The 12425-nt window shown below is 41.4% G+C and overlaps 1 protein-coding gene across 1 annotated transcript in view; it reads right to left on the bottom strand.

The window, feature by feature from the left end:
- sardh (sarcosine dehydrogenase) overlaps nucleotides 1-12425 on the bottom strand; it is a 78377-nt gene that overhangs the window by 22570 nt on the left and 43382 nt on the right. The window contains exons 13-15 of the mRNA XM_033647525.2: nucleotides 4398-4481; nucleotides 4029-4142; nucleotides 3384-3522 (exon numbers count right to left, since the gene is read on the bottom strand). Of these exons, the coding sequence (XP_033503416.1) occupies nucleotides 3384-3522; nucleotides 4029-4142; nucleotides 4398-4481 (337 nt within the window). The remainder of the gene's footprint in view (nucleotides 1-3383; nucleotides 3523-4028; nucleotides 4143-4397; nucleotides 4482-12425) is intronic.

The following is a 12425-nucleotide window of genomic DNA, read 5'->3' as shown; positions in this document are numbered from 1 at the left end:
AAGGAAACAACTGAAATGTGAACCTCGTCAAAGCTGAGAACATCTCTCGCCACACATATTCATAATAGGAACATCATCAAAAATAATTTCCTAATGACTGAAGTCTGTATCTAATTAAAAGAGACAAAATCTCCCCGTCATCCGTTGTGCCAAAGGAGCTGGTGGCTGCAGAGACATGCTAATCGCGGCTGTCCCTCAGTCACCTCTCATTTGAATGAATGATTGATGTCACCGTTTCGTTCTGTCACTGGTATTAAAGGAAAGGGTGTGTAAATGTGTTGGTGAGGCATAAGTCAGGCCTGCAGAGACATTAAATATTCTCGGAGAAAGTGTGACCACTGTAACTGCTGTAAGTGAGAACTGGGGGCAAGAGGGAGGAAGAGAGTGACGGACAAAGAGACTGAGTTAGCAAGGTTGGATGATGATGTGTCCGCTCGAAAACATTTTGGGAAACTATCTTGGTAGATGGGGTGAGAGCTGGTTGTCATCATGAGTGCAGGATCATAAAGTGAAAATAGATGTTAGCACAAGAAGTCAAACAGCAGCTGTGCCAGCTTAAAGGATTATTCCAGCAATTTTATGTTACACTTTAATTACAGTAGCTTCTTCAAGTTGATACAGCAGAGGGTGGGATATCCTAACCTCTTTAGCATTCCCTAGCAGTCCTATGTAGGGACTGGGTCTTACATCCAAACACTACAACCTTTATGCATATCTTTTATATGTGTTTGATTCCCCCTTAGCTCTATATAGTATGTACAAATGGCTGTATATAAAGACTATTTGTGACATTCCAATTTTTCTATTTATACAAACAGTTATAAACGTTTGACTTTCTTATATGCTTTTTAATGACTCCCTGGCCCCTAATGTCTTGTAAACCAGCAAGGCTGAACAACAGCAACAGTGCCAACAGAGCTAACTGTGTTAACCAGGAGAGAACCGAAGGGTGGGCGAGACCGTCCTGATATCCACTGTAACCACTGAATGAGCCAGGGCATTGCAGGCAATGGAGTTGCGCTGGGGCCCATGGGGGGACTGGGGGCTGTAGAGAGAGTGGTAGGAGGGCCCGCGCTCTTTGGAGCAGAGAACAGGCCCTTACGAGTGATTCAACTTGCCACCTCAAAAACACGCCTGTGTTCAAAGAAGAACACACATTAAAACACACATGCTGTTGTCTGCTATATACACCTTCGAGAAGGCAAACCCATCTACTTCTATGTCTTTTTTTTTCTTTTGTGAAATAGTAGAAACCTACAACAAAATATATATGTTCATTTTACATAAACTATATGAATTATATATATATATCTATATCATGTGACTGTACTATGAGGTATGAGCGCAGTACAAAGCAGCAGCAATGAGTTAGCCAGTGGGATACACACGTACTGACATGGATGCACGTCTGGACGAGTTTACTGCAAAAACCACAGGAAAATTAGGATTAAAACACACACAGAGTGTGATGTCCATAGCCCCACAAGGTAATGTTGTCCCAGTTCACATTCTGCAAACTCATTAGTTTGTTACCAACACAGGTTAATTTAATCTACAGTCAACCATACCTAAACAATTAACATCACAACAGTTGGTTTGGGCTCTCTTTATTAATCTCTTTATTTGCTTTTAACCTTACATTGTCTAATTGATGTGCACACATTCTAACATTGTCAGGTTGTGTCTTTGTCTTTGAGATACTGTGGTTGTGTAAGGAGACCCCTTCCTGGTGGAGCAAAAGGTGTGACTGAGGGCTGAAGACTCTTAAATCGTGGTGCCAACTCAATGGTACAAACCATGTTTAAATTAGTCTTTGCTAGTTTTATTGTATTCTTTGCAACTTATTCGTTGTAAGTTTGTGTAAGATTCCTCTGATGTATCCTTGCAGGTCTATTCATATTTATGTGTTTTCATTTTCCTTGTAAAAAGGATGTCTTGATACATATGAATGTGATTAGATGATTATAATATCACTGGTCATTTTACTATATATACATATCCATCCATATCCATCATTTCATTCCAATGGATATTTGCCTGAGGAAGACCTGTAGTTGGTCGAGACGTTGCTGATAAAATTAAAGGAGCTCTTCTTCCAGTGTACAGGTACTCTTTAAATCCTGACTTGCAACAGCTCTTACATTTCCCATGATGCAACAAATAGTATATTTCATTAGACCCTCCGTACCTTGTTAATGTCCATACACCTCAAATTTAGTAACAACAGACATTATACAACTGTTTTTACAAGCTGAGATGCTTTCAGTGTTCATCTTCAGATGGTAGTATCACATCAAAATCAGACACTTTCCAGCCCAACACAAACGCTCCTTTCACACATGAACATTTCCCACTTTGGGTTATGTGTTAATGGAAGCATGGATTAATAATTCATGGAAATCTATACCACCAATTTCCCACCACAGCACATCTGTGTTGTGAATTAAAGCAGTAACATCGCAGGGACAAGCACTAAAAGTGTTTCTTCTGACCAAAGGTGCTTTCACGTGATGCGAACGAACCACACAAGACTCTGCTGATGACGTGTTTATGGTTTAGCAACTTGTTGAATATTAAGTACATTACAAAAAAATTGGTGACACACGAACACAGCTCTTTGTCTGAAGAGATGTCTTCTGCTGTGTTACACTAACATCCAGCCTAGCCCCAGCTTCTTCTTCTGCTGTTTTATGACAGTTGTCATCCATAAGTGTTGCATTACCGCCATCTGCTGGACTACCCCTTGCCCCATCTATTCCAGTTTTGCCATGGCATGTGTGAAAAGGCTTAAGATGGAAATGTTCCTGACTGAAGTGCATGTGTGAATAGTAAAAATCACTGGCAATGCCGTAGAGGTTATCCCAGTGACTTACTGGGAATCATGTGTGAAAGAGGCTCAAGAGGCTTAAACTTAAAAGATGTATCAGTCTCTGCATTCTTTCAGAAGTTGATGCCAGTTTCTGAAGGCGTACTGCTGTCAACCCAGAGGCAATCTATCCTGTTCAGCAGTGAGAGCAGACTGTGAATGAAGTGGGAAGTGTGAGGACAGTGGAGGAAAAAAGCATATCCAGAGCATTTGGAGCTCTGCCCATTTTCACATCTGTATTCACCTGTCACCACAGAAAGCAGGCACAGCTGTCAGCTTGCCGATTTTGAAAAGTTCCAACTAAAAAACCCCTCTGTGAGACTATGTACTGGCACTGAGCACCAGTGATATTTGGATCTTGTGGAACAGTGGACTGTTTTGCTCTTGTGCTGGCATCTTGTTTAGTCTCCTTAACTGCCCTCTTCATTCTGTCAATCTTCTCTCCCATCTGTCTGTGCATTTGTGTGTGTCATTTGTGTGTGTGTATATGTGCGTGTTCTTGCTGCAACACACTGACCTGGCTTCTTGTTGACATCAGCAGTGAACAGCCAATCAGCCGCCTTCTTGGCATCTGGTCCGGTGAGATAGAACTTTCCAAAGTAGGACATGTCAAACACTGCCACACCGTGTCTACATGAGAGGCACTCACTCTTTATCTGCATATAAAAAACACACACACACACACACACACACACACACACACACACACACATCCAATTAGCATAAAGCTCGACATTAAATAAAAGAGTCCTCCTCTCTTTGCCAAACATGACATTTCTGAGATGACTGTTCATATTTGGAGCCAGGTCCTTGAAGGCAACATTCATCACAACTGTGAAATTAAAGGGAAAACCCATTGAGAGGTTTTGACGTCAAGGTTGGTAATTCTCCCCTTGTGATCTGTCCTCTGAGCTGCTGTGCTTGTTGGATACGCACTTTATGCACCATAAACATCACTAACTGTTCTCTCATCACTGTCAGATGTCCATGATCGTCATTTCCCATGAGGACACATGTTCCCTGTCCTCACGGGAGCCTTCAGAGAGCGCTCACACTCATCTGGCGACCCTGAGCTTTTTTGGCCCATGTAATTTATTAACATTGTTCTACTGAAAAACACGCATTCACACACACTCAAATACACACATGCTTGGTGTCTTACCACGTCATGATGCGGAGGGAAGTCAAAGGTGTACTCCTTTCCCAGCAATTCATTGTACTTGTAGTTCACATTCCTCTTAATGTCATACGCCCCGTAGTAATCATAGTCTTTAAGCTGTGCAATGATACAGACAAATAAATCGTCAGAGGTTAATTAATCATCACTGTTTCCACATGCGGAGAAGGACAAAGCATTTGCCCAGTCACTGTCAGCGTCAGTGTTGCCCATTAGAGGCAGTCAGTCTGCAAGCCAGCAAGCAAGTGATCACATTTGCATCTTAATTGTTTATGTCTTTCCAAGTGCCTGCTGTCAATATGTGGCTAAAATCATTAGCATGCACGTGCTTGGTATACATGTGGAGTGTCTCACAGGTGCAGGCCCGTCTTTGTTGAACCAGCCAGGTCTCTCCCAGCCATGTCTCTCCTGGAATACGCAGCCCTGCTCCGTCAGCACCTGAGACAAACAGAGAGGGGTAAAATCAGGACAGAAATACACTCAGCTGAGACTGTTTACTATTTAGTGTTTACTTTGGAAAGTCAGAAGCCAAATCTGGAGGTATTGGATTTTTTTAAAGCATATGTTCACAAAATTGTATAGTATTAGTGAATGTAGTAAATTTATTCTCACAGTCAGCAACTTCACATTTCATATTGACAGAACTGAACACATCACTTGCCAGAGAAACCACAGCTGCCGAGTCTTGTTCAAGGGCATTTTGACTGCTGTATTTAAGCAGTACTAAATTAGTGTTGCCAACTTGGTGACTTTCTCACTAGATCATCTGACTTTTTCTTAGCGACTTGTTTCCGAAAAATTGACTCATGACAAATTAAGCGACTTATTGAGACCATCAAGGAAAAACAAGAAATATGTTATATGGTAACTCATTGCCATGCACACTGCTCAGAGTCATCACAGTCAATGGCTCTTCCACCATCAGCACAGCATCTCTCCCCCTCTCTCCTCTTGCACTGTGCAGTAGGTGTGGGACAGGCAATGGAGGAGGAGAGGTGGGAGTTCAGTTGTAGTGAGCTTCTGTAGGTACATTGATGCGCTCACTCTCTGGATTAAAAACGCAAGAAAGTACTGCATGCCATTCAACTATTATGTTGAGGATTTTTCAAATGAATCTAATTCAGCAATGCTTCAATTTTCTCTACATGTAAATGAATATGCAAGATGTCATCAATATGCAAATAAATGTATAGCATCATCTGGCAACTTCTTGGAGCTGGCGCTAGTGACTTGGCAAGAATGGCACTAACTGGTTTTTGGGGCCCCTTGGGTGCAGCAGAACACGCTCTAACAGCAAAATTGAAATCTTATCACTTTATAAAGTTGTTATGGAGAACTTGCAAACAAACAGTTGCCTATTTACACATCAAACAGAAACAGAGCATCATGTTTTATTTGGAGTCATGATTCTGGCCACCTGAGGAAAGTTAGCTAAATATTCAGTCTCCTTTTAGCTCTGTTTTGGTCTCCACCACTTTCTGGCTTTTTGGAGGCTAAATGCTATGTTCGACAGACAGAAATACTGATCCAAATCAATGAGCTGAAAGATACAAAAATGCTCTGTAGGGCTCTGAGAGGAACTCTAGAGCAGTGGTTCCCAACTGGTCCAACCACAGGGTCCTTGTCAACGACATACATGCCTTTGGCCATGTCGTCGAGCTAGTTTGCTGTCTCTGTCATGTATCTGTCTGTTAGTCACTCACTCTAAAGCAAGAAACAGCACTTCAAAATAGAAGCTCTGTGTTGGAAATTTACTGTACTTATAAATACAATGTGGCAGTTCCATCACTACAAGCAAATCCCTTTCACATTATACACCATTATTTGACCCACTGTTACTATAAAAACAGTGATGACGATGTTGATGATGAAGTGCAGACCCAGTGTAACATGATGGACCACAAATTAACTCTCCTACGTATTAAAAATCTATTTCACAAGCTAGGAATTGGTGACAAGTGATAGAAAACCCTCTTTCTGGCACAAGCTGTTGCAAATATAGTTCACTTATTAAGTCTTGATTTCTTGACCGGTGCTAAATTGAGATATTTCAGCGCTCGCCATCGTCCTTGTTAAAATTGACAGTAGCCCACAGTTAGTAGGTATGTTCTGCTATGCTCTCCTCCTAGCAGGCAACTAGCTGTCTCTTGCCAAAACTTCCCACACCGAGCTATATTTACCATCCGTGGTACCGAGGTGGAGAAAACGTGTGAGCAGCAGTGTCAGAGATGGCCTGTTTGTGCTCGGAAATAATCTCATATTGCCTCCTAAAAGTAGACAGTCACATTATTTGCACATGGACAGCTTCCTTGGCGGATCAAACTCCTTAAGTACCTCTCAGCCATCATACAGAGCGTCGTGATTAAAAGCAGGAGCCAGTATCGTGAACAACAGCTCATTTAAAAATAATAATTAGACTTCTGTGTGTTCTCTTTTTTTTTTCACTCTGCCACCGCTACATTTATCTGAGGCTCTCCGACAGCAGGAAGGCTAGTTGCTAGGTGATGGCCCTCGATGAGTGATTAGCAGGGGTCTAATGGGCTCGCAGCCGAGGGTTGGACCAGCCCAGTCTCACAGGGACTGTGCTCGTCTCCTCCGAGCTACAGTCTTTCTACCTGAGAGCCGTTATTTGTGTCTTTTCACTGCTCTACACTATAGCCAGCCAGCATCAAATCTGGTGCTATAATCATTATGAACATAACGTGATAATTCCTGATCCTGCACTTGTTATGCAAATTAAGGTCTTTAGCGCTGGCTGGAGGAAGCTGTAATAGGAAGGAATTAAGACTTAATGGTACAGTGTTGTACGACAGGACACTAGATCTGCCACAGCTGCATGATGACACAGTCTACTGAGCCTCTGAGGTGTCAATCAGCTTATACGTTGAGATAAATTATTTCATTTTGATCTGTAATGACAATGACTCAGTGGAAGTCAAGAGCTATTTGAATATTTAAGGCTCGAGTCCCAAATTACACGCAGTCTATTAATATTTGTGTGGAGGAGGTTTCGCACTATGTGTGGTGTGTGGAAAGAATGTTTTGATGCACATCATACATCACTGGTGTGTTGCTCTTAGGACAAGTGGAGCTCTCTTTATGACCTGGGAGGTTTAAATAGAGCGTGACAGTGTTATTTTCATGGTGCTTCAAGTAAGGCTCATAGTTTTCTGTGTTTGACTGCAATTCATTCAAAAGATACCTGGATTTTTTAAAGACGGATTTTAAAGGAATACTTCACCCCCCCAAATGATTATTTGTATATCAGTTACTCACCCTGTGTTACTTTGAATTTGTTAGGAAATCTTTGTTTTTGGATTCTTCGTTCGCCAGTGGCATGTGAGAAAAACAGAGAAAACTTTTGATGAATTAAAGACATATGGGTCCGTGGTTAACAACAGCAAAACCACTATCAAAACACCTGTTTGCAGTATAATTTAAGGCTTATTTATCCAGTCGTATGCTCAGTACTTCCCAAACAGACAGCTCTTCCCAATGGGGAACTGAACTAAAAGTGAATCTTATCTATGCTCTCTTCAAAGCAAGACTGAATTGACAAAAACAGTCATATTACCTCACTTTACAAACTCTTTAAACTGTGACTTTAATGTTTTAAATTGTTAGTTTCCCGTGTACAGTGTGTACAGTGAGGTACAATTACTGTTTTAGTCAAGTCTGGCTTTGAAGAGAGCATAGATAAGTTTCACTTTAATTTCAGTTCCCAGTTGGAAAGGGTTGTAACATTTGGGAAGTACTGAGCATACAACTGGATAAATGGGACTTGGATTATCCTGCATGAGTTGTGTGACAGTTTGCAAAGAGATGTTTTAACATAGTTTTGCTGTTACAAAACATGGATCCCCTTCAATTCATCAAGAAATGTCTCCATTTTTGGATTCTTCATTCACAGGAGGCATGTGATACAGAAATGGCCATTGGGGGGTTGCAGTGCTCCTTTAACACTCACTTTCCATGAGCTGTCAGTTATGCACATTAAGTCCCGTCAAATATTGAAGGTAAAGTGAAGAATGATATAAAATTAAATTACATTTCTGCATAACAAATTGTTTTGTATTGAAAAATGAGATTTTTGCATGTATTTGCTGAGTTTTTGTGATCAAAGTAATAAATCAGCCATAAACCCAAACAACAAGCACATTTTCCTTCATTATTTAAGCATTTATTAGGAGGAAACGAGCTACAAACTGAAGAGCATTTTTTAAAAAAAAGTTACCATCCCTTTCTGTCTTTGCTCATTCTGTACAACATCTTAAAAAAAGCCCTAAGGGAAATCTGGTTAATTATGCATGAAAGGTGTCAGGGAACCTAAATAAAACAAGCTGTAAGAAAGCAGTGGGCATGATCTACAAAATACATTGACAACATTGCTAATGCAATTTATGTGACAGTAATCTGTTCTGAAAGAATGCCCGCATGCATGAGCGGGGGTTGAAATTGCTACAGTTAAAAGGTAAATGAAGTCTGGAACAGGAAAGCAAGGCTAAGTGGGTCATTAATGCATAAAATATGTTGGCGAGGCCCATTAAGAGTTTGTGTCGGGCTAAGGAGAGAAAGGAAGCTGAAAGACATCCAAGACCAGGCTACCGAAGCTAAGTGTATCATTTATAGTCATGTTGGCAGGGATCGCATTAATAAATGTAGCTGCTGGGGATAAGTTACACTGCTAACTGCAGCCTGCCGGAGCCTGAATCAGCTATTTGCCTCAAGATTTTAGCAAACAAGACATGAGGAGGGACAGAGGGATAAACATACTGAAAGCACTGAGAGCACTGAGAGAGACACGGTCAGAGTTTGACAGATGATATCTGTACAAACACTTGTATCACCAGGACTTCAAGACTACAGTAGCTTGGCAAAATATTTAACGAGAGACATGAAAGCACACACACAGTTTGTTCTACATTCCTATTCAACAACTCAACTCAATTCAACAACTCTCCGACATTCATGCTGACACAGATATCAAAGCCTGCACAAACAGGGGTTTCACATCTTCACTATTGCATTGTTTTTAAAGATTTTTAATGTCTGAATAACTGTAATTCAAAAGCGAGGGTGGAAATCATATCATATCTCTTTCAAGAAAGACAAAGCTAACGCACTGAAGCAGAAAATGGTGGATGGTCTTAGTACACGGACCTGAAGCTGCTAAAATAGCAACTCGAATTCAGCCAGCCCAGTGCAAACTTCCCGCGGGATCAGCAAACCTTCTGTTGCTGCAGTTACAGAGATTAGACATATCCTGCTGTGAACCCTGGCGGCACCCGCAGAATTCAAGTTACTACAGCCGCTACTGAGCTTCCACCTACTTTCCTCCCAGTAAATAGTGTAGGAGCAGTGAGGAGTGAGGCAGAGGGACTGCAGGGTGGCTAGCTTCATAATTTTCATCTCATTTATGGTTGGATAAACTGAGAGTGAGAGAAACAATAGCTGATCTCAAACAGGCCAGTCAACTGATGGAGCAGCTGATTGATGGAAGAGAGTCAGCTGATAGATGATGATACATAAATACCTTTCTATACAACAAATTGGCGAATCTCATTCAGGGCGCCCTATTTAAACTGCTCTGGCCTGCCTGCTGTTGCTGCTTCCTCTGCAAGCTGCTTTGCAACCTGCCTCCACCCCAGCTCCTCCTTTTCATGCTGTGTCCTGGGGGGGGGGGGGTGTTGTTTCTTTGCTGCTGCTCTCCCTGCCTCAGGCTTTTCCTTGTAGGCACATGGAAGGGCAGAGAGGTTTACTCTCACTGCCTCAGGCTTTCCTGATTTGCATGTGGAAGGGCAGAGAGGTGTGCTCTCACTGCCTTAGGCTTTCCTGATTTGCATATGGAAGGGTGGAGAGGTGAGCTCTCTCTGCCTTAGGCTTTCCTGATTTGCACGCTGAAGGGCAGAGAGATGTGCTCTCTCTGCCTTTGGCTTTCCACATAGGCTTGTGGAAGAGGCTTTCTGCGTAGGCCCGAGGAAAGGCAGAGAGGCCCCAGAACAGGACCATACCGCCACATATAATACTGCAAATGGAAAAACAAAGTTTTCTTTGACTACAGTGTCCCTGACTGAAGTGTAATTCAAAGATATAGATATTTTTATTCATAAAAAATATCTGTATCTCTAAGTAAGTGAAGTGTATTTCGCATAGCACCTTTCACAGAGCAAGGTCACAAAGTGCTTAAGTGGAGTCAAATTGTTAAATAATAATACCATAAAAACAGTTTATTAGTTGCCACTTTTCTATGCAGTATATGATGCTGCTGAATGTTTTTGGAAATATGTCTCATGGTACACGCTGTCTAGAAGTGCATGATTGGCAAAAAATTGTAATTTTGAATACATATTAAATTGGCACCAAAGTATCGTGACTGTATTGAATCACTAAATAAGTGTATCATCCAAGCAAAAAAGGTTTACAGAAGTCAACTGAGGAAAAGAAAACGGTGGCTCTTTTTTCTCAGACAAAACACAGATCGGAACGAGAACAAAGAGAGTGGCAACCACAGGAAGAGAGAGCGGGAGAACCAGACATTAAATATGAATAGTAGGATGAATAGAAGAGGAAATTGTGTTGGGGAGGATGTCAAAAGACAGAATACAAGATGAGAGACATATGAGTGAAGGCAGTGGGTAGATGCATGGATAAAAAAAACTGAAAAAAGAACGAAATGAATGGCTGAAGGAGGAAAAAAAACAAGAAAAAGAGTGAGTCATACAACCTCTACAAATATAGGAAGCGATCAAAGACGACTGGTCGGGTTATGTGGCAGCAGAAATGCTCCTGTGACTTAACAAGGTGAACTGGTTTCATCTATGTTAGGAAACCTCATCGATATGGGTCCAGATAGTTTTCCCTTCAGCTATGTTCAAACCAAAAGGTGTCTGTCTGTCGAAATCCTGAGAGAGACACAACACTACCTACACTTTTTCACAGAAAGTTAAAACCCTGCTTACCTAACTGAAAGCGCCTGAATAGAGCCAAGGCTGTGCTTAATGTGTATCAGATCGAGGAAAAATATCTTTGAATGTGGTTTTGTTACATCCGAGGGAGAAGTGCTGGAATATGAAATCATTTTTGCTTTTATTTCACTAATCATACTTTACTTATTCAATAAAGACAATCACACTGTGCACTGTGTCTAAGTGTGTATTCAGGATGGGAAAAAAATAACGACCTTCAACATGACACAGGGGCAGACAAAATAACAAGAAAAGGTATTGTGTGAAAAAAGGTATTGTGTCTATTTGTCTTATTATGTTATAAAATGAATGGATTTTGGCTTTTTTTTTTTCCAACAAAAAACTATTAAAAAAAACACTAAAAGAAGATGTTTCTAATTTATTTTATTTCATTTTTTGTAAGTTGTGTTATTTTTATTTTTGTTATCATCATTATTATATCCTTCTTTCTTTTTTATTTGACATGACAAATCAAAAATGTGGGCACAGATATACACTCACAGGCCACTTTATTAAGGAAACACCTTGCTAGTACCAAATTAGACCCCTTTTTGCCTTCAGAACTGCCTTAATTCTTGGTGGCATAGGTTAAACAAGGTGCTGGAAACATTCCTCAGAGATGTTGGTCCATATTGACATGATAGCATCACACAGCTGCTGCAGATTTGTCGGCTGCACATCCATGATGCGAATCTCCCATTCCACCTCATCCCAAAGGTGCTCTATTGGATTGAGATCTGGTGACTGTGGAGGCCACTGGAGTACAGTGAACTCATTGTCATGTTCAAGAAACCAGTTTGAGATGATTTGAGCTTTGTGACGTGGTGCGTTATCCTGCTGGAAGTAGCCATCAGAAGATGGGTACACTGTGGTCATAAAGGGATGGACACGGTCAGCAACAATACTCAGGTAGGCTGTGGTGTTTAAACCATGCTCAGTTGGTACCAAGGGGCCCAAAGTGTGCCAAGAAAATATCCCCCACACCATTACACCACCACCAGCAGCCTGAACCGTTGATACAAGGCAGGATGGATCCATGCTTTCATGTTGTTAGCTGACAGGAGTGGCACCTGGTGTGGTCTTCTGTTGCTATAGCCCATCTGCTTCAAGGTTGGATGTGTTGTTGGTTCAGAGATGGTCTCCTGCAGATCTTGGTTGTAAGCAGTGCTTATTTGAGTAACTGTTGCCTTTCTATCATCTTGAACCAGTCTGGCCATTCTCTTCTGACCTCTGGCATCAACAAGGCATTTTCACCCAGAGAACTGCTGCTCACTGGATATTTTCTCTTTTTAGGACCATCCTCTGTAAACTCTAGAGATGGTTGTGCGTGAAAATCCCAGTAGATGAGCAGTTTCTGAAACACTCAGACTGGCCCATCTGGCACCAACAACCATGCCATGTTCAAAGTCAATTAAAT

Source organism: Epinephelus lanceolatus, chromosome 19 (assembly GCF_041903045.1).
Source record: "Epinephelus lanceolatus isolate andai-2023 chromosome 19, ASM4190304v1, whole genome shotgun sequence".
NCBI classification, from domain to species: domain Eukaryota; kingdom Metazoa; phylum Chordata; class Actinopteri; order Perciformes; family Serranidae; genus Epinephelus; species Epinephelus lanceolatus.
The sequence above is the reverse complement of the archived record's forward strand: the minus strand, read 5'-3'. Positions and strand labels throughout refer to the sequence as shown.